General features: G+C 44.0%; 1 protein-coding gene across 1 annotated transcript in view; it reads right to left on the reverse strand.

Annotated features, from left to right (window-relative positions):
* Positions 1-7,759: 7,759 nt before the first annotated feature.
* The window catches only part of LOC122453241 (stimulated by retinoic acid gene 6 protein-like), a 40,149-nt gene continuing 25,006 nt past the window's right edge, over positions 7,760-22,902 (reverse strand). The window contains exons 8-18 of the mRNA XM_043487156.1: positions 22,382-22,452; positions 19,980-20,091; positions 17,236-17,383; positions 14,935-15,010; positions 13,270-13,351; positions 12,904-12,952; positions 12,318-12,435; positions 11,155-11,274; positions 9,797-9,960; positions 8,944-9,090; positions 7,760-8,274 (exon numbers count right to left, since the gene is read on the reverse strand). Coding sequence (XP_043343091.1) covers positions 8,126-8,274; positions 8,944-9,090; positions 9,797-9,960; positions 11,155-11,274; positions 12,318-12,435; positions 12,904-12,952; positions 13,270-13,351; positions 14,935-15,010; positions 17,236-17,383; positions 19,980-20,091; positions 22,382-22,452 — 1,236 coding nt within the window. The 3' untranslated portion in view covers positions 7,760-8,125. The remainder of the gene's footprint in view (positions 8,275-8,943; positions 9,091-9,796; positions 9,961-11,154; positions 11,275-12,317; positions 12,436-12,903; positions 12,953-13,269; positions 13,352-14,934; positions 15,011-17,235; positions 17,384-19,979; positions 20,092-22,381; positions 22,453-22,902) is intronic.

The raw sequence follows: 22,902 nt of genomic DNA on the forward strand, positions 1-22,902 counted from the left end.
CCAGGCTCCTCTGCCCAAAGAATTTTCCAGGCAAGAATACCAGAGTGGGGTACCATTTCCTATTTCAGGGGATCTTCCCGACCCAGGGATGGAAGCTGCATCTCTTGCATCTCCTGTGTTGGCAGGCAGATTCTTTAGCACTAGTCCATATCCTCTAAAGTCAGCTGATTATAGATGTGTTTGATTAAATAGCCAGGAACTATAATCTCACCAACCTGACATGTGGGACCATCACAAGTTGTAATAATTCTTTTGTACGTATTGTAAATATAAGATACTAAGCTGGTCTAATATTTTCTTCCATTCCATGGGTTGTCTTTCACTTTCCTGATAGTGTCGTCTGATGCACAAGTTTATCATATTTACTAAGTCTTAACAGATTGTCTTATAACTCACGTATTAGTTTTCTTTTTTTGCTTGTGCTTTGGAAGTCATATCTAAGAATCCTTTCAGTTTAGTTCAGTCTACTGTTGCTACTTGGCTATTCTTCACATGGCTGCTGGTTGAGGAAGAATAATGTATTAGTTCTAAATAGAGTTATAAGGATTCTTAATATTTGTTAAATGTTCAAAATAACTATTTTGGAAGAAAAAATTTCTAACAGTTTTAAAAATTGAAATGATGATATGGTCTGAACATGAAAAATATCTATGTCAAAAGCATAATGGTAACTATATATTAATATGTCAAAAGTAATACCTAGTCCATAGTCAAAGCAGCCACCCACTATGTAGGAAATGCTGTTTAATCTGGAGTTATGTAGCATTTGTGAAAAGTCAGAATAGCCAATCACCTTCCTAGTGTAAACATCAGACTAGCCCTCTGGTTTCTTGAGCCTTTTGATATTATTGCCTGGAAGAAGGACTTATTGCCTAAGTGGCTAATGATTACTGAAATTATAAACAAACAGTCCAGCTCCAGGTACTTGATGTGGACTTTTGGGGAAAATGTAGACTCAGTTCAGTTCAGTTGCTCAGTCGTGTCCAACTTTGTGACCCCGTGGACTGCAGCACACCAGGCTTCCCTGTACATCACCAGCTCTAGGAGCTTGCTCAAACTCATGTCCATCGAGTTGGTAATGCCACCCAACCATCTCATCCTCTGTCGACCCCTTCTCCTCCTGCCTTCAATTTCTCCCAGCATCAGGGACTTTTCAAATGAGTCAGTTCTTCGCATCATGTGGCCAAAGTACTGGAGCTTCAGCTTCAGCATCTGTCCTTCTGGTGAATATTCAGGACTGATTTCCTTTAGGATGGACTGGTTTGATCTCCTTGAAGTCCAAGGGACTCTCAAGAGTCTTCTCCAACACCACACAGTTCAGAAGCATCAATTCTTTGGCACTCACTGTTTATGGTCCAACTCTCAGATCCATACATGACTACTGGAAAAACCATAGCTTTGACTATACGGACCTTTGTAGATAAAGTAATGTCTCTGCTTTTTAATATGCTGTCTAGGTTGGTCATAGCTTTTCTTCCAAGGAGCAAGCGTCTTTTGATTTCATGGCTGCAGTCACCATCTGCAGTGATTTTGGAGTCCAAGAAAATAAAGTCTGTCACTGTTTCCATTGTTTCCCCATCTATTTGCCATGAAGTGATGGGACTGGTTGTCATCACTTTGTTTTTGAATGCTGAATTTTAAGCCAGCTTTTTCACTCTCCTCTTTCACCTTCATCAAGAGGCTGTTTAGTTCCTCTTCGCTTTCTGCCATAAGGATGGTGTCATCTGCATATCTGAGGTTATCAATACTTCTCCCAGCAATCTTGATTCCAGCTTATGCTTTATCCAGTCCAGCATTTCACATGATGTACTCTGCATATAAATTAAACAAGCAAGGTGACAATATACTGCTTTGACGTACTCCTTTCCCAATTTGAAACAGTCCATTGTTCCATGTCCGGTTCTAACTGTTGCTTCTTGACCTGCATACAAGTGTCTCAGAAGGCAGGTCAGGTAGTCTGGTATTCCCATCTCTTGAAGAATTTTCCACAGTTTGTTGTGATCTACACAATCAAAAGCTTTAGCATATTCAATGAAGCAGAGTAGATGTTCTTTGGGAATCCTCTTGCTTTTACTATGATCCAACAGATGTTAGCAATTTGATCTCTGGTACCTCTGCCTTTTCTAAATCCAGCTTGAACATCTGAAAGTTCACGGTTCACGTACTGTTGAAGCCTGGCTTGGAGAATTTTGAGCACTACTTTGCTAGTGTGAGTGCAATTGTGCAGTAGTTTGAATATTCTTTGGCATTGCCTTTCTTTGGGATTGGAATGAAAACCGACCTTTACCCGTCCTGTGGCCACTGTTGAGTTTTCCAAATTTGCTGGCATACTGATGCAGCACTTTCACAGCATCATCTTTTAGTATTTGAAATAGCTGAGCTGGAATTCCATCACATCCACTAGCTTTGTTCATAGTGATGTTTCCTAAGGTCCACTTGACTTCGCATTCCAGGATATCTGGCTCTAGGTGAGTGATCACGCCATCGTGATTATCTGGGTTATGAAGATCTTTTTTGTATAGTTCTTCTGTGTATTCTTGCCACCTCTTCTTAATATCTTCTGCTTCTGTTAGGTCCATACCATTTCTGTCCTTTATTGAGCCCATCTTTGCATGAAAAGATCCCTTGGCATCTCTAATTTTCTTGAAAGATCTTTAGTCTTTCCCATTCTATTGTTTTCCTCTATTTCTTTGCACTGACCACTGAGGAAGGCCTTCTTATCTCTCCTTGCTATTCTTTGGAACTCTGCATTCAGGTGGGTATATCTTTTCTCCTTTGCCTTTTTCTTCTCTTCTTTTCTCAGCCATTTGTAAGGCCTCCTCAGACAACCATTTTGCCTTTTTGTATTTCTTTTTCTTGAGTCCTCCAAGAATCCTTTACCAAATCCAAATTGTGATATTTATCCCTTTAAGAACTTTATAGTTCTAGCTCTTAAATTTAGGTTTGCTCCATTTTGAATTAAGTTTTGTATATGATGTAATGTAAGGATCCAAACTGGTTCTTCTGCATGTGGATATTTTATTTTCCTCACACCATTTGCTAAAAACAGTTTTCTGCATTCGAAGTTCCCTTTGTTGAACTTCAACATCTGTTGACAATCATATGACCATAGATATTTGGTTTATTTCTGGACTCAGTCTATTTCACTGGTCTATATGTCTATCTTTATGTCAATGATGTGTTATTTGATTACCACTGCTTTGTAGTAAAACTAAAAATCAGGCAGTGTGTCTTCTAACTTTGTTCACTCTTTCCAATATTGTTTTGGCTATTAGTTGCAACTCCAAATCAATTTTAGGATCAGCTTTTCCATTTGTGCAACAAAGATTTATTGCAATTTTATAAGGACTGCATTGGATATATAGAGTGATGTATTTTATCATAAGTCCTCTAATCCATAAATATGGGGTATCTTTTCATTTATTTATAATTTCTTTACCTTTTTTTCCAGAAATATATTGTGGCTTTCAGAGTATGAGTCTAGTGTATCTCCTGATTAAATATATTTTAAAGTACTTTATTATTTTTAATGCTCTTGCAAATAGAATAATTTTCCTCAGGTTGCTCATTTCTATAGACTTATAACAATTTTTCATTTCCATAGTTGTATTGAATGGCAGTTGATATATGAATGCTAATCTGTATCTTGTAACATTGCTGAACTCATTTATTAGCTTTACAGTTCCTTTTTGCTTCTATTTTTTATTCCTTCAGAATTTATACATATGAAATCATGATATCTACAAGTAGAAACGCTTTTACTTTCGTTCATATAATTATAATCTTGAAGATTTTCACATCTGTTTTCATAAGAGATATTTGTCTGTAGTTCCCTTTGCTTCAGAAGTTTTAGTCTGCTTGCCTATCAACATTAAGCTGACCTCACAGAATGAGATAGGAAACGTTTCCTTCTCTTCTATTTTTTAGGGAGAGTTTGAAAAGAATGTGTTTTCATACTTGAAAATGTTTTGTAGAATTCAGTCATGAAGCCATCTGGTTTTGGGCTTGTCTTTGTTGCAATTTTGTGTTTGTTTTTTAAAGAATTTAATCTCTTTACTTGTTATAGATCTATTAGTAAATCCTACTTCTTGAGTCAACTTTGTTGTGTCTTTGTAGGAATTTATCCATTTCATGTAGGTTATCCAATTTGTAGGAGTACAGATATTCATAATATTCTTTTATAATCATTTTTATTCCTGTAGAGTTAGTAGTATTATCCAACTTTCATTTCTGTTTTCAATAATTTGGTCTATTCTCTTTTTTTCTTAGCAATTCTAGCTTAAAAGTTTGTCAATTTTGTTGATCTCACAGAACCCACTTTTGGTTTGACTCACTTTCTCTGTTGTTTTCCTGTTCTTTATTTTGTGTATCTACGATCTTACATTTATTCATATTATTACCTTCTTGTTCAGGCTTAGTTTATTTTTCATTTCCTAGTCCTCAAGGTGTAAAGTTAGGTTATTGTTTTGGGATCTTTCTTCTTTTTAATGTAGACATTTACAGCTATAAATTCTTCTATGAGCATTGTTTTTTCTGCATGTCATAAGTTTTGGTATGTTCATGTTCATTTTCATTTGATTCAAGATATTTTCAGTATCCCTTGTTTTCAACTTTTACCCATTGGGTGTTTAATGGTGTATTGTTTAATTTCCACATATTTGTTATTTTCCCCCAGTTTCCTCCTGTTGTTGATATCTAGTTGGATTCTGTTGTGGTCAGAAATGACAATTTTCATGATTTTAATTTTTAAAAATTTACTAAGACAAAGGTCTGTCTAGTCAAAGCAATGGTTTTTACAGTAGTCATGTATGGATCTGAGAGTTGGACTATAAAGAAAGCTGAGCACATAAGAATTGGTGCTTTTAAACTGTGGTGTTGGAGAAGACTTTTGAGAGTCCCTTGGACTGCAAGGAGATCCAACCAGTTCATCCTAAAGGAGAGCAGTCCTGGGTGTTCATTGGACGGACTGATGCTGAAGCTGAAGCTCCAGTACTTTGGCCACCTCATGCAAAGAGTTGACTCATTGGAAAAGACCCTGATGCTGGGAGGGATTGGGGGCAGGAGGAGAAGGGGACGACAGAGGATGAGATGGCTGGATGGCATCACCAACTCAATGGACATGAGTTTGGGTAAGCTCCAGGAGTTGGTGATGGACAGGGAGGCCTGGCATGCTGTAGTCCATAGGGTCGCAAAGAGTCGGACATGTCTGAGAGACTGAACTTAAGACTTGTTTGGGGGCCTAACATGTGGTTTATCCTGGAGTATGTTCCATATGCCCTTGAGAAGAGTACGTATTTTGCCTTGTTGGGTAGGGGGTTAGATCTAACTGGTTTATAGTGTTGTTCAATTTCTCTATTTCATTATTGATTTCTGTCTGGTTGTATAATTATTAAAAGATGAGTACTAATATCTCTACTATTATTGCAGAACTATTTCTCCCTTTAATTCTATCTGCTTTTCTTCATATGCTTTGAGGGCTCTGCTATTAGAAATGTATGTGTTTATAATTGCTCCATCTTCTTGATGGATTATATCTTTTATCAGTATAACATGTCCTCAGGAATGAGAAAGGCTTGATCCCCAGTCTTGCTGCTATTGTTCAGTGACTTATGGACTGCAGCACGCCAGGCTTCCCTGACCTTCACTATCTCCAGGAGTTTGAAGAAACTCATGTCCACTGAGTCAGTGATGCCATCCAACCATTTCATCATCCGTAATCCCCTTCTCCTCCTGCCTTCAATCTTTCCCTGCTTCAGGGTCTTCTCTAATGGGCCGACTCTTTGCATCAGGTGGCCAAAGTATTGGAGCTTCAGCTTCAGCATCAGTCCTTCCAATGAATATTCAGAGTTGATTTCCTTTAGGATTGACTGGTTGGATCTCCTTGCAGTCCAAGGGACTTTCAAGAGTCTTCTCCAGCACCACATTTTGAAAGCACTGATTCTTCAGGACTCAGCCTTCTTTATGGTCCAACTCTCAGAAACATACACAATTACTGGAAAAACCATAGCTTTTACCGTATGGACCTTTGTCGGCAAAATGAGGTCTCTGCTTCTTAATATGCTGTCTAGGTTTGTCATAGCTTTTCTTCCAAGCAGCAAGCCCTTGAGGAGCTCACAAACCATTCCAGGGAAGAGGCTGGGAGACAATTGTAGCAAGAGCTGCAGGACAGGCCTAGGCCACACGCTGGCAAGACTTTGTCTTCTTAGGTGTCCTGGGTCCCTGGAGGGGTGACTGCACATAGCAAGTACTTGGTCAGCACCCGCTGGGTGCACATCACGAGCGCTGGCGGTGAGGGCAGCATGAACTCTCGTTTAGGAAAAATGACTCATGCTAGTGGCAGAGCTGGGACCAAACCCCCTGCTCCTGCCTTCTGTTTAGGGGCCACTTGACCATGATGCCAGGGTTGATTTCAGTATTGAATTCATGGCTGCAAGATTCATTCATCATGGCCTCATTACTTTAGTCAAGATCCTACAGTGTTACAGTAGGTACTTGGTAATGATGAATAAGACCTGAGGCCTCTTTCTTAGCGGAGCAGCGTATAATGGGAGGTAGGCAGACATTTACCATATCACCACAAAGTGTAACATCACCAACAGCAATGACTGATATGTTGTTGAGTTTAGGATGTGTCAGGCACTAGCTTAGGAGTGTTTGTATATATAAACTCATGTTATCCTCAAAGTAATTTTTGGTGTTACAGGTATTACTCCGTTTTTATACATAAAGAAAGCACAGAATGGTGAGGTAATTCAGTCAATGTCACACAGCTAGAAAGTGGTGTGGGGATCCCAATACTCTTGGGTTCCAGTTTTCTTAGTTTCAAAAAGCAAAATGACAAAACTTGGTTGCAGAGAGTAAGTTCAAAGAGAGAAATCTGGCAGATACATTGAGCAATAGGACTGGCTTCATGGTACATGCTCAATAATGATGACTGAGTTTCAAAGGCTCTGGGACATGTGAGGTGGACAGGGCCTTCCCTCACTCTGTGGGTGAATCCTCCTGGCACTTGCACAGGCTTCGTAGAGTGACAGTTCCCAAGTTAGCAGAGACTTTATGATTGGGCATGAAGAATTTGGGTAAGTACTCAGCCCTCTGCACAAACAGAAATGTCCTGGCATCTGGCGTTTCTTAGATGGCCTAACCAGCCCCCAACACCATGCCCTGCATACACTGGAGGGCTCACCGTCCTCAAAGCTGCCCGGGGCTTTCTTGTTCCCATGTCTTTGCTTTTGTTGCCCCCCAGTTTAAATGCCATGGGGCTTCTCTGATGACTCAGTGGTAAAGAACCCACCTGCCAATGCAAGAGATGCAAGAGTTACAGGTTCGATCCCTGGGTCAGGAAGATCCCCTGGAGGAGGAAATGGCAACCCACTCCAGTATTTTTGCCCAGGAAATCTCATGGACAGAGAAGCCTGGCAGGCTGCAGCCCATGGGGTCGCAAACAGTCAGACACGACTGAGTGATTAGATGACGACAACAAACTGAAATGCAGATCTCCATCTCTGCCTCTTCAGACAGGCGGCTTTCCTGGGGATCCCTGTATGGCAGAGAGAATCCCCACATCTTTTTTGTGACCAGGGCACATGTCAGTTCTGATCTGTTCCCCACCCAGTGGCCGTGGGAGAGAGCCCAGACTGGAGGCTGGGGTCATGGGCTCCTTATCTCCCACCACCATACAATCTAGAAAGGAGGAAGCAACAAGGACCCTGTTGGATTAAGGCCACACTTTGTCCCAGAGAAGAACTGCATCAAACAGTTAAACTCTCCTGATACAGACTTTTATACCAGCTTTTTCAGTGACATGAAGCTCTGCCCAGTGCATCTCAACATAGAACCCTCCAAGGCTGCCTTCTAACCAGGGGTTCTGGACATCATTATTGGACAAAGTTTGTTCAACAGAAATTCTCTTTAGTTCTTGATCTCATTCCCAAGGGAGTGAATTAGACCTGAGACATCACTGTTCAGCCCAAGTGCTACCCCACGAGTGGCCAGTCTGCAATGGACAGTGGCCGGGCGGCCTATTCCGCTGCGGGGGGCAGTTGCCGAGTAGCCTGGGCCTGAGTAGCCGAGTCTCCCGGGCAGTCGTCCTGGAACAACCATGCAGCGGTGTGGGAGGTCAGCGTCAGCTCTCCGAGCACGTCAACAGAGTCTGGGCAAGCTCCTGGGAGCCAAGACCCGGCCTGGGCTTTCTGAGTCCGACCAGTTTGCGGTTGTTGATCAGCGTCTGCAGCAGCAGCCACCTCGTCCTGGACCTCGCGGAGAGGCGGGGACCTGCAAGAGAGTCAGAGCCGGTGGGCTGGAGGAGCCGGCAGCTTGTCTCTGTCCTGCTCAGAGGCACAGGGGAGGCTGCCCAGGAGGAGTGAGGTGTGGAGCAAGGAGCCGGACAAGGATTCCCGGGGACGTGAGGGCGGCTGGAGGGATGAGAGTTTATTCCAAGATCTGGGTGTCTGCGATGTTGGGATCAGCGATGAAAACAGTCCAGATCAGTGCTGAGTGTCTGCAGGCAGAACAAGGCTAACTGGAGGGCTTCCCAGGGGAAGGCAGAGCAGAACGATACAGGAGGCAGCCGAGAGAGAGCTTGTGGTAAGGAATGGGGGAGTTTAAGCAACACCGCATACCATCTTGGAGGGCATCCGGCTTGCAGCATGAGCTATGGAAGAGTCTCAGACAAATGGCTGATTGAAGGGCTCAGGTAGCAGATTTCATTTCCAGAAACAATGGAGAAGCCAGATTAGTGGGAACAAGGCCTCGGGGCCCCACAGCCAGACTGGCTGGGGGTGAAGCCTTCTGCTCTCCTGGGTAGAAGGGCTCCCAGGGCACAGAGTGGAGGAAGAGGGGCAGAGAAGGAGGAACGTGGGACATCTCGGGGATCCCAGGGACGGCTGAAGGCTCTTGTTTCCTGGTGTCCAGCCCCAGTATAGGCTCACACAGGAGACTTACCTGCTGACTGATGTAGGCACCAATATTTGATGGTCTGCTGTAGCCTCCTCTGCCTGTGGCCTGTGATCAGGATATGACAAAAGCTGACAAGCACGGGGTTGGTGTGATAGTGATCTACGTAGAGCATGCCAATCCATGCCCTGAACCCTGAAATCCAGAGGGGAAGTCAGACCATGCAATATACATCCCTGGATGACCAGGTTTTGCTTCTTATGACATAATTGCAGCGACACTTGGTTCCCCAATGGTGTCTGTGTCTTTGCTGTGAATCTAGAAAATGAGGTATCAAGAGCTGGAAAGGTTCTTAGAGATCACACCCTAACCTGTTCATTTTATGGGAATTTGAAGTTCACAGTGACGGGAGCCTCTGTGGCTTATACAGAGAAACCAGCTGCTATTGTATGAATCAATGTGTGACTGAAAAGACACGATCCAGAAATAGGACAAAAACTGCTTTTTCTCCACAAAAAATGGTTTGATTTTGGAGCAAAATGAACAGACCATTTTTTTTTTAACTAAGTAAACTTGCAACTAACACCACAAGTAATTCTGAGATATGTTTTCTCAAAAATTTCAGGGCCTGCATTCACAAATTACCTTGTAACTGTTTAGATAGAATTCCACTATCCCTTCCTGCTCTTCATTATGCCTCAAAGATCTGTTAAATATGCAATCTGACCATTGGGCTGAACAGTTTTGATTTGTTTTGTTTCTATTCAGCTTTATAGCCCCCGTGGGAAGATAAGCTCTAAGTACAAGAGAAGAGGATGAACTGCGGGCCTCTGGAACCCGACGCGCAGGCAGCTTCCGCAGAGGTGCAAGAGCAGCGCTCCCCAGACGCAGGGCTACGCACCCATGTCTGCTCTCTCGTAGCCACTCTGCAGGATGGTCCTGTCAATGCGGGCGATCAGCCACGTGCCCAGGACGCAGCTGATGAAGAGCCTGGACAGGCAGGCGCCCAGGCCCAGCAGCACGTTGTAGAAGAACAGAAAGTAGTTGAAGTTGTGGAACGCTCTCCTGCGAAGGGAAGCAGGCAGAGGGGAAGCACCCCTCAGTATGAGAAGGTGGCTAGGCAGGTGGGCTCAGCGGCCCTCCCAGACCTGTGGTCACATCCTACCTCTCCCACCTCCTAGCTGTGTGACCTCGTGCCGTTCGTGGAAGCCCCCACTTCACAGCTGATATGAAGACCGGCTCAGAAACAGTGGAGAGGACGTTGAGCACCAGGCAGGCTGAATGTGAGTGGGGGCCATAAACCCCACGTGGCTACCGCCGGGTTCATGGTTACAGCAGAGAGTGTGGCTTTCCCACTGTCTATTGCAACAGTGACCTGTCCCCAGCTAGAACTGCTCCAAGTCCTCCAGATAAAAGTTTTCAAGTTAATCGCATGGTCTCCTGTTGCCTATGGGATGAAGCCCAAATATTGCATATGAATTTTGGGGTCCTCCCCGAGAGGGACTTTTCTGGTCTTGCACTTTGTGCTCTCTTCCTGTCCATCACCATCTAAGGCCACTGCATGGCCACCATGTTGGATTTTCACTCTTCCCCCAACACATCCTGCTCTCTCATGGCTTCCTGCCTGCATCCATACAGTGGGGGCTGCGGCCACACCATCTGCTCATCTCTGCCTGCAGGAATCCTACCATCCTACCTACTTTAGCTCAAACATCCCACCTGCCGCTGAAAGAACACCCCTGCCTCTCCTCCCCAACCTCCCTCCCTCTCCTCTTTGCTTTCCCTTGTAATGCTTTCACACCCTTTGGACTCTACTGTCCCTAAATATCTGTGTCTGTCAACTCCAGTGGACCAAGAGCAGATCACAGGCAGATCGCAAGGAGTATTTCATTATCCTCAGTGCCCATGTTGCTTCCTCCATGATGAACAGCTTTGACTGAATGAACTAGAAAGGATTGCCATGGGACAGGCACTGCTGTTCTAAGTTCACATTTTAATACCTTTCATCCTCGGAACACCTCTCTGAGATATGCACACTTATTTGTAAAGTGAGGAAGTAGAGGTTCATAGATGTTCAGTAAGGTCACATAGCTCATGAGGGTGGAGCCAAGATTTGGCTCCAGGCAGCCCGGTTCCCGCGTTTTGGTCCCAGTTCGGAACCACTGCCCCTTGCCCTCTCAGAGTGTAGTGCACCCAGGAACCTGCCAAAGGTGAAGAGAAAGGAGTGAGACTGCTGAGCCCCACTTTTCCTGCTCTCACCTGTTGTTCAGAGCCAGGGGCTTCTGCTTGTCATCTGTCCCCATCTTTGGTTGCAGGAAGAAGCTGGCGGCAATCCATACCTGCAGGACCACGAGACCCAGGACGATGGATACGGTGAGGCTAAAACACAAGGCAAGACCATGCTGAGGTGGCCTTGTCCACTCTTCCCAAACTCTTTTGGAATGCCCAGTGATAGAGAGGAAAGAGATGTTGACTGCCCGCCAGACCAACAGTAGCTTGAGCTCTGTCCTTGATGCCTACAGAGAATTTTGTCCACTGTGCAGATAAGAAAAAATGAGGCTTACAAAGGGGAGATGACTTTCTCAAAGCTGCATCATCAGGCCTTCTGGCTCCAGACCAGAACTCCAGGATTAGAACAGGTCCTTTTGTTGAGGGATAGCAGCTGGGCTGAGTGGTTTAGCCGCATAGGAATCAAAGAAAAGAATGGGGTTTTCAGAAGAGTTCATGAAGGCCATGGAAGAATGGACAGGGCAGGCTCTGCCCCAGACTCGTAGGTGGCTCTGGGTGAGCCTGGAACCAAGGAGTTCAGAGCAGCAAGCCCCCCTGAGGGCACACACCCTGTGTTTGCACCTCTCCCCGGCACCAGCATGGGCTGATGGCTGAACGAGGTTTTGGTTTCAGATTGCCCAGCTTCCCATCCTGCCTCCTCCCCTCCTGGGACAAATTGCTCAGCCTCTCTATGCCTCTGTTCCTCATCTGAAGAAAAAAAAAGGAGCTAATATAAGTCCCAACCTCAAAAGGTCCTCAAGAGAAAAGTTGCAAAGTGAATTTTCAGTAATGTCAGCATTCGCTGTGACTTTCCATACGGGTGAACTGAGGCTTGGAGAGGCAGTTTACAACTCACACAGTTGATCTGAAGCCTAAACTCAGATTCCCTCTCTCTTCCACCAAACAGTCCTTTCTCTCACTTCACCTGCCTGAACCTCAGTCTTCCCAGCAATACAATGGATGCGCATATACCTCCCACAGAGCTGAACAGTGCAAGTGGGAACATTTTATAAACTGTGAGTCTCCCATCACCGTGAGAGCATGGGTCCGGACTGGTGAGAACCCAGCCGGGAAGGGGCATTTCGAACAGCGGCTCGGAGGGCCCAGCAGCTCCCAGGCCCTGGGCAATGTCAGGAAGCCCACCCAGCACTTACATCCCGATACCTAGTCCTTGGAGCATTTCCAGTGCCCGATGGTGGATGACAGGAAGCACCAGGCTGTACGTGATCGCCAGGCCACACAGGCTCTGCATCACATGGATGACGAGGTAGCCTGTGGGCCAAGGGAGCCGGGGGTCACTCAAGGCCCTTCAGCATCCAGTCACACAAGTCTCTCCCTCCAGCATCCCCGCCCCCCCCCCAGCCTCCTCCCTCCAAAGGTCCTGGCACTCTTGTTTATGCTGTTTCTTCTGCCTGGCATGACCACCGACCTTCTGCTCACCCTGCCAGGTCAGTTCAAACGTCAGCTCCATTAGAAAGGCTTGGCACCCTGCCCTAGGTGTGGATAGTCACTTCCTCCCCTGGGTCACCACCACGCTGAGCGTACATGCCAGCACAGGTGGCGATGATGACCTATATGAACGTGTGCTCCTCACCCCTTCCTGACCTTCCTGAAGGTCCCTCGAGGAAGAGCTGGGGCTGCTTCTGCCCCATGTCCCTCCTCCCCACCCACAGCCGGGACTCTGCAGGTACCCAGGGAATGGGTACCTGGGAACGTGATGGGTCATGTGATGGCACTTACCCCACAGAATATAGGCTATCTGCCAGCCAGAGTACCTTGCAATGGCCACCTGAGATTTAGATAGAAAAAAAGGTCTGAGAAGGGAGACACCTTGATTACCTCTAATACATCTGCCCAGCATCCCTGTCTCATTTGAGGGTCACCCACCAAGCTACCAAGGCAGGTGTTATGATTGTCCTCATTTTACAGATGAGGCCAGATGGGGACAGTGGCTGTCCCAAGTCACCCAGCAGCAGAGAATACTAAAATTGAGGGCTCTGGACAGCCCCAGCCCAGGGCTCTTCCTTCCCCAGCATGCCAGCCCTGTCTGAGGGGCAGGAGAGCAGGCTTTGGCCTGGGAGCAGAGAGAGGCTGCTGCAGACTTACCACACTCTCAGACGAGGAAGGATTATGAAACTTCAGAGGAAGAAAGTGTTTATCCCCTGCCCACAACCTCTTGATGTGCTTTCTAGAGAGAGAGAGGGAGATTAGTAATGCTCATGACCCGGGCTCCTTACGTACTTAGAGCTCAACAGATGTAAACAGAAAGGCCTGTGGAGGGAGATGGCGGGCAGCTCAGCTCCCCTGTATTGACCACAGCTCTTGAGATGGTTCTAATCAGCCTTGAAATCTTTTTAAAATACTCTTTAAAAGTTGAGATGCAATTGACATATAACATGACCTTATTTCAGCTGTACAATATAATTTGATATTTGTATATATTGTGAAATGATGATAGTGTCTTGTTAACATCTGTCACTGCATACAGTTACAAAAAATTTTTCCTTGTGATGAGAACTTTTAATCTACTCTCTTAGCAGCTTTCACATATTCACTATTTTTAAACTATAGTCAAAGGAGCAAGGCAGGGCTTGGATGGAGAGCTGGGGCCTCTTTGTGCTGGGAGAGTCTTCACTTAGATGCCATCTGCAAGAGACTCACCCTTTGGGCAGCCAGATGGGGAGGCTGTAAAGGCAGGATGCTCTGGAGGGGTGAGAACTGGCCCTGGGCTTCCGGTGAGTGAGTGGGTGACTGTGAACTAGAGACTGAGACAGAGAGAGAGGCAGAGACAGAGGCAGAGAAATGGGGAGAGAGAGAAGCAATAGAGACCTAGATGCAACTCCTATCGGCATGCAAATGCTGACTACACACTGAAGGCCATCCCCTCCTCCTGCACTTGTGTTCTTGAGACAGATGCACCTGGTCCCCTCGATCCAACCTCCTGTGGGGTCCCCTTGAGCCAGATTCACCTGCTGGGAACCCACTGTGCTTAGTCCTGGAGAGCAGGGCAGGTCTGACACCCAGCAGAGACACGAAGTGTACAAGAGATGATAAGGTTAGAAGAGGCCAGAAGACATGGTCATCTGCTACTAGACTGGCTAAAGAACTGCGGTGCTGGAGAAGACTTATGAGAGTCCCTTGGACAGAAAATAGATCAAACCAGTTAATCCTAAAGGAAATCAATCCTGAATATTCATTGGAAGAACTGATGCTGAAGCTGAAGCTCCAATATTTTGGCCACCTGATGCAAAGAGCTGACTCATTGGAAAAGACCCTGATGCTGGGAAAGATTGAGGGAAGGAGGAGAAGGGGCCAACAGAAGATGAGATGGTTGGCTAGCATCACCGACTCAGTGGACATAAATTTGAGCAAACTCCGGGAGATGGTAATGGACAGGGAAGCCTGACAAGCTGCAGTCCATGGAGCTGCAAAGGGTTGGACACAACTTAGCAACTGAATAACAACAACAAATTTATTTTGTTGAGTCTTGCCTGCTCAGCAGTGAACATGGCGATGAAAGTACTGCTGAGGGTTTTGCTGAAGACCAAAAGAAGACTCTAATCACAGTTCAAATTGATAGTAGAAGCTCAAATCAAATGCTATTTTGTTTGGTTTTGTTTTTTACCAATAGGTGTGGTTGTCCCCAGACCCTGAACACACTGCCGTTCCCAATTTGGGAATGACTGACACTGCTTGGGAATTCTGAGAAAAAAAATCTGCCAGCCAATTTCCTGCCTGAAGACACACAAATGCCTCCCAGAACCCCCTTACCTGTAACAAGCCAAGATGTGGAACAGGTAGCTCACACATGTGAGTGAGGCAGGCAAAATGGTCACCACCCAGACTTCTGAAATAGAAGAGGTGACACGAGCGACCTCAGAAGATGAACCAGAAATAATTTTTAAAATGCAGAAAGTCACAACAGAAAAGTCTGGGCAAAATATATTGTGTTTCCTTTAATATACCTCTTGGGCAAAGAAGTTTTGCTTATTTTTGTTTCATTTTAGCTATATGACTTCAATATCCTTTATTTCCTCTGTGTTTATAAACTTTTCCTTTGGTATTAATATTTTCAACCTACAATGTGTAATAGAAACAAGCCTCCAGCCTTGTAAAACATCATTTATACTCAAACTTCTAATCACCACGTTTGGGGGAGGGGGTTACTCAACCCCAGTTCACAGCCACCGTGTGCAGCAGTAACTGGAATGAAGGTCTTGACTATTCCATTCATCCACCTTTTAGTAAGTTTTTAATATTTCATATCCAACTTGCTTTCAGAGTGACTCTGGGTGCTTGTGAGAGAGGGGTGGAGAAAGACAGAAGGAAGTAAAAGCTTCCGTACAAGCGGATTCTCAGTAGGTGCAGAAAAAGCATTTGAAAGAATCCAATACCTCTTTATAATAAAATCACTGAATAAACTAGAAAGGGAAGGGCATTTCCTCAATTGGATAAAAAGCATCTGTAAAACCCCCACAGCTGACATCATACTTAATTGGTGAAAAACTGCTTTCCCCTTAGGTTCAAGAATGAGAAAATCAGTGTCCGCTCTCGCCAATTACATCCAACGTTGTACTGAAGGGTCTAGTCAGGGCAATTAGGCAAGAAAATGCATCTGGACTACAAAAGAAGAAATAAAACTATCTCTATTCACCAATGACATGTTCCTATGTATAGAAAATCCTAGGGAATAAGCAAACAAAAGTAAAATGGTTAATAAATGAGTTTGCAAGGTTGTAAGACACAAGACCATATATAAAAATCAATTCATCACTGTACACTAGCAGTGTGTAATCTGAAGATGAGTAAGAAACAACTGCATTTGAAATAGTATCACAAAGAATAAAATACTTAAGAATAAATTTAGTAAAAGAAGTGTACAACTTACTCGTACACTGAAAACTACAAAAGATTATTGAAATTAAAGAAGACCTAAAATAATGGAAAAACATATCACTTTTATATATAGGATATTCTTTATGAACATGGCAATACTCCCGAAATTGACCTACAAATTCAAACCAATCCCCCAAAATGTCCAAAGCCATTTCTATATGAATTGACAAGCTAATCCTAAAATTCATATAAAAATGAAGGGACCCAGAATAGGCTACACAACCTTGAAAAAGAAGAACAAAATTGCATGCCTCATATTTCTTGATTTCAATCTTACTGTAAATCTATAGTAATGAGACTGTGGTATATCTGTAAAGATAGACAAGTAGATAAATGGAATAAACTGAGAATCCGTAAGTAAATCCCCATTGTCAATAAATTTTCAACAGGTATGAAAAGTATTAATTGTCTTGACAATTTAATATGTGTCCCTCCACCTTCAATAAATATGTGTCCCTCCACCCAAAAGGATTCATGTGTTGAAACTCTAACCCATGATGTGATGGTATTTGGAGATGGAGCCTTTGGGAGGTGATTAGACTGTGAGGGTGGAGCCCTCATGGTGGAATTTGTGCCCTTAAAAGAAGAGACATGAGGGAATTTGCTTCCTCTCCCTATTCTCCATCCAGTATGTGAGGACACAAAGAGAAGGTGGCCATCTGCAAGTCAGGAAGCAGCTCTCCCAAGACACCAGATCTGCTAGCACCTTCAACTTTCCAGTCTCCAGAACTGTGAGAAATAAAATTTGGTTGTTTATACCACACAGTCTATGGTAACTTGTTACAGTAACCTGAACTAAGAAGAAATTAAGTTTGAATGATATGAGTAAACTTTTCATATAATAATAAAGTCAAAACTTTCTGTTTTATCTTTTCCAAAGTGAAAAATAGATGATGATTTTAGTTGTTTCCACTGACACCAAAAAAAGATAAGCTATTTAAGATGAGAACATTCTCAAGGCACATTCAATGCAGCCCCAAATAAACTGTAATAACATGGCCTGTGTCTTGACCCCTTTTTCCTTCAAGTCAATCCAGGGAGGCATAGAGTAAGTGAAACGCAGATACGATGAAGACTAGCAGCAATAGTTACTATAGGTGTGCACCCACCACCAGTCACAAGCCACCCTCTGTTCCATACAGAAGTGGCAGGAACAAAGGTGGAATGTGGCTTTACCTTTGGTGATGTTAATCAGCTCTTTCACCTGCAGGAGGACTGGGGTCCCTGTCTGGTTCATGGAGGTGATGTAGCTCTCCAGTTCACCTTCAAACACATCCAGCGCATCTCTCACATACACGAACACACAGAACTCGATGACGATGAACTGGGGACACAAAGTAAGTGTTTCAAGGTCTCACCCGAGTCCTGCTCATTATATGAATAATATAGGGGGTCATTCTTTGGTTTTGAGGTCAAACTCTTTGAAGCTCAAAACTCAACTGAAATAGACTCTGGACACTTGCTTTACTGACATGAATGGGATTGTAACTGCTTTGGAGACAGGAGTCAGCCCAAACTCTGTTCTTCACAAAATAGCATACAAAAATAAATCCCAAAAGGGCTCAAGAAACTCTTCAAACATTAATTCAATCAGAGTGACATGGATGCCTAACTTTGAATAAGGGGTGACTTTATGGACAATTCCAGACATTTCTCACTGTTCTCCTTTTTGCATTTTGGCAATGACCGAGTTGGAGGAGGTGCTGTTTCCTGCATGCATGACAAGCTTGCTCCTCTCCTATCATCTCGTCATCCTGCCATCATGCCCCTGATCATCATGCCATTGCTTCTGGAGCTCCTGATGCCGTTTTACTTCATCAACTGAATCTTGTTTATCTCTGAATGGGGAGCTCACATGCTACTATTGTCAGACAGCTTCTCCATCCAGAGTAATTCACTAAACTTCCAGAACACTTTCATCTTTTCTTTTCCCCTGTTTAGACGGCAGTACTGCATACCGTATCTTATCATCTTCTCTTAGACCATGGGCTACTCCCAGGCCAAGAGCTGCTGAATCAGCCCTCTTCTCTCTTCCAGGTCTTAACAAGGCACTTGGAATGGAGTAGACAACTAGTAAAGATTTAATGGACACAATAACAGGTGACTTACTCACTGCTGCAGAGAACTCTAGTCAGTGTCCTTTAAAATCCATTCTGCCCGTCTTTGGCCACAAGGCTGGACTACATTTCCCAGCATCCCTTGAGTTAGACATGGCCACATGCAAGGACCTCACCAATGGAAAAACAGTGGAAGGAATGCATGCTGGGTCCACATGGCCTTTGAAGCCTCCCATTGCATTTTTCCACATACTTTCTCCTTCTGCTGACTGGATGCAGGGGGTGAGGATTCTCAGGGATGATGAAGGTACATAATGGAGAAACTAGTTATGGGACAACATAAAAGACTGTTGCCTCCAAAACCTGAACACCCACTCAACATTGTTAAGTGGGCAAAAAAGTAAATAAATGAATAAATAAATACACAGTGTTTTCACTGAAGTATGGGGTTTTATGCAGTACCTCGTCATAACCTAACACATTCACCTAAAAGTTATCACAGGACTAGTTTAAATAGCTATCATCCTCACACATTTAAAATGAACAGAAGACAATTTGGCCATTTTGGTCTCTCTGCTTTGATCCTGCTTTTGACTTGGACATTCTACCTCACTTAGCTCTGACCACATGAAATGCTTTGATTTTGTACTTTACTGATTTCTTGTTTTCAATTTCATAAGTTTCTGCTCTGCTTTTTATTATAATACATCTATTTTCCTGCTTACTTTGCATTTTAATTTGCTCTTTTTTGTTTGTTTCCTAATGTGAAAGCTTAGATGATTGATTTTAGATCTTTCTTCATCTCTAATATATACATTCAACGCTACAGATTTCTTTTTAATCACTGCTTTTGCTGGGCTTCCCTGGTGGCTCAGCGGTAGAGAATCCACTGGCTAATGCAGGAGACCCGTGTTCAGTCCCTGCGTTGGGAAGATCCCCTGGAGAAGGAAATGGCAACCCACTCCAGTATTGTCTGAGAAATCCCATGGACAGAGGAGCCTCGCAGGCTATAGTCCTGGAGTCACAAGAGTCGGACACGACTGAGCAACTTAACAACAATAACAACAACAACTGCTTTTGCCACCTGCCACAAATTTTGATAATTTGTGTTCTCCTTTTTCAAAATATTTCTAACTTGCCTTGATTTTTTTCTTTGGCTCATATATTACTTAGAAGTGTGTTGTTTTGATATCTACTCCTGGGGGATTTTCCAGTTATCTTTCTGTCACTGATTTTTAATTTAATTCCATTTTGATTTGAGAGCAAACATCATGCGATTTTATTCTTTTACATTTAAGTGTGTTTTATGGTTCAAGATATAGTCTATCTTGTTGAATTTTCCACTTATTCTTGAGAAGAATATGCATTCTGCTATTGTTGATGAAGCAGTGTTTGGATTTCCAAAATATCCAATTGGTTGATGGCATCAACTACAATTCAGATTTTCTTACCTTGGCACTGGTTGCCATAGGTTTTCTGCCCCATGCTGCCATGATCTTGTCTGTCTCTTCAATTTTAGGAGCAAAGCTTTGCCTCATGACCTCCCTGCTCTTAGGGATCTAAGAATAGTTGTTGATTCTTCAGTTTGTTCAGATTTGTACTTGTTTTTAAGATGGAGCGGCATCTTGCAAGCTCTTTACATGTGGAATTGGCAGCTGGGAGTCTCCATAAATAATTCAATTATATTTATTACTAATATTCACTACATGAGTAAAAGTGTCCTTAGAGTCAAAATGGTAGGGTCAAACAATTGTACTTCTTTGATTTACAGATACCCAGTTTTGACCCAGCTTTTAAAGAACAACCCTATCCTATCCCCACCCCATTTATAAAATACAAAAGGGTCATCTTAGCTCTACTTACAAGGTACAGGCAGATGAAAGCCAACACAATGGTTCCAATCATCCTGCTTGGGAACTGAAAGCAGGGGTCCCACTCATATATCCTGGTTTGGAACCAAGACTTATTTCTTTCTCTGTGAATGAATAAACATCAAGAGAAGACAGGTTGTGATTGGTAAACAAATGCCTGATTCTTCTGAAAATAATGTCATTTCCTCTTGATCTTAGAGTTTAGTGAAGAGAAAGAGCACTGGAAGATTCCACAGTTGTCATCCTCCCCTTATTCTTCAGAATAGGGACTCACTTTTATTCAGTACAGCAGTTTACTAGACAGAAGGCTATGGTTCTTGACCTTTCTTATAGCTAAGAGTGGCCAAGACTGAACAGGCCAATGAGACATGAACGGAGGTGTGGGTTGGGACTTGGAGAGGCTGGTCAGGTGGAAGCGACACAGCTGGGAGGGCCTCCTTTGTCTTTACTCACTTCTCATGCCTGCATTTGAAGGGCAGACCTGGTGGCTGGTCCAGGTTGGAGCTCCAGCATCTATTCTGGACCACAGACAGCCTTCATGATAGCAACCCACTAAGTTATCAGAGGAGGAAGACAGATGACGTGTAAACTGCCATGATGGGCAGTCCAGGGTAAGGATAGACTGCCTGCTTCCAGAATTCTTTTATATGAGAGAGAAATAAATCTCTCTCTTGTTTGTGCCATGATTACTTTGCATTTTCTGCTACATGTTGCCAACTATATTTCTAACCAAAGAATTAGCTTTGCAACTGTGTGACCTTGGATTAGACATATGCCTTCTCTGGGAAATGTCCCCTTGTATACAGCAGCAGTGGCAGGGGTAGGTAACCCGAATGATCACTGAAGACAGGTGCTTTTTCCTGGCCAAGAGCTCTGTCCTCTTTTACTGGTAACAGCACCTCAGTTCGTCCCTGGGTCTGTACTCTTCCCTAGCATCAGTCCTGGTGGCTAAGTGAGGCTGAACCACTTCCTAGTTCCAGTGGTGAACATGTGACCCCAGTCTGCATGCGTGCATGCTAAGTCACTTTAGTCAAATCCAGCTCTGGAACCCCATGGACTGTAGCCCGCCAGGCTCCCCTGTTCATGGGATTCTTCTCCAGGCAAGAATACTGGAGTGGGTTGCTGTGCCCTCCTACAGGGGATCTTCCTAGCCCAGGGATTGAACCTGGGTCTTTTATGTCTCCTGCATTTGCAGGCAGGCTCTTTACCACTGGCGCTACCTGGGAAGCCCCTGACTCTGGTTTAACAATCAGTTTACTCCAATCACCTACTCATAGTAATTGTTTCTGGTATGGCATGTGGTCCAACTTGATCCAATGAAACACATTCATGGGAATTTTGTTAGAATTACTTGAAAGAAAACACTCTTTTCTGTGAGCTTAAGCCAGAAGGGTAAAAGCTTAGCGATTCTGGTCTCTTGATTAAAGTGAAAGAGAAGAGTGAAAAGCTGGCTTAAAACTCAACATTCAAAAAATGAAGATCAAATCTCATCACTCCATGGCAAATAGATGGGGAAAAAGTGGAAACAGTACAGATTTTATTTTCTTGGGCTCCAAAATAACTGCAGATGGTGACTGCAACCATGAAATTAAAAGACACTTCCTCCTTGAAATAAAAGCTTTGACAAACCAAACCAGTGTATTAAAAAGCAGATATATCATTTTGCCAACAAAGGACCGTATAGCCAAGCTATGGTTTTTCTAGTAGTCGTGTGTGGATGTGAGAGTTGGACCATAAAGAAGGCTGAGCGCTGAGAACTCCTGCATTTGAACTGTGGTTCTGGAGAAGACTCTTGAGAGTCCCTTGGACTGCAAGGAGATCCAACCAGTCCATCCTAAAGGAAATCAGTCCTGAACATTCATTGGAAGGACTGATGCTGTAGTTGAAGCTCCAACACTTTGGCCACCTGATGTAAAGAGCCAACTCACTGGAAAAGACCCTGATGCTGGGAAAAATTGAGGGCAGGAGGAGAAGGGGATGACAGAGGATGAGATGGTTGGGTGGCATCAACAACTCAACAGACATGAGTTTGAGTAAGCTCCTGGAGATAGTAAAGGACCGGGAAGCCTGGCGTGCTGCAGTTCATGGGGTCACAAAGAGTCAGACATGACTCAGAGACTGAACAACAAAGCAGAGAGATGAGGCAGAGAGACCTAGTTCTGAGGACATCGATCAAACCCCTGGGTCCATCTGTGTCTGACACTGGTGACCTCTAGACTTTTTAACTAGGTAAGGCCATCACTTTTCTTTTTCTCTTTACACCCGTTTGAATTGAGTTTCTGTTATTAACAAACAAGCAGCCCCTGAAATAGTGCCCTGCAGTCATCTGCAGGCCTCTGACGGGCCAGAACTCGTCAGTCTGTGCAAACACAGAGGGCAAACAGCGGTGCTTACTGACGGGGTCTCGTCCGCAGGAGCTGCCTGACGTGCTTGGCCTGGTGAGCTTCCAGGAAAGGTTTCTCTTCCTGTGAGAAAAGAAAGAGGTTGATGCTTTGACTCAGAAAGTCTTACTAGTGTTTTGGTCTCTCTGAAGGACTACTGCCATGAAGGCCAGGATTTGGGGTAAACCTTGGCTATTTTCAACTGAACCATTCCCAGACACCTGTCATTTGTTGAAGAGACAATAGTGTCCCATTTCCTGTTTACCTAGGACTTGCTTTCAAGAAACGCTAGAGGCCTGACCTTCCCGGACTCTTCTGTTTTGTGGAGTTGATTTCCTCCTGAGATTTGGTGATTTCTCATCATAGTTCAAAATACGATTTCAGGAATGAAATGCTCCACATCCCAGTGTTTTTATTTTTTATGAAAAGGAACTTCTCTTGCTTATTTCAGCAACACCATAATAGTAAGGGACTTCTATACCACACTCTCAACAATGGATAGATAATCCAGTCAGAAAATCAACAAGGAAACAA

The sequence above is a fragment of the Cervus canadensis genome, chromosome 14 (assembly GCF_019320065.1).
Source record: "Cervus canadensis isolate Bull #8, Minnesota chromosome 14, ASM1932006v1, whole genome shotgun sequence".
NCBI lineage: Eukaryota > Metazoa > Chordata > Mammalia > Artiodactyla > Cervidae > Cervus > Cervus canadensis.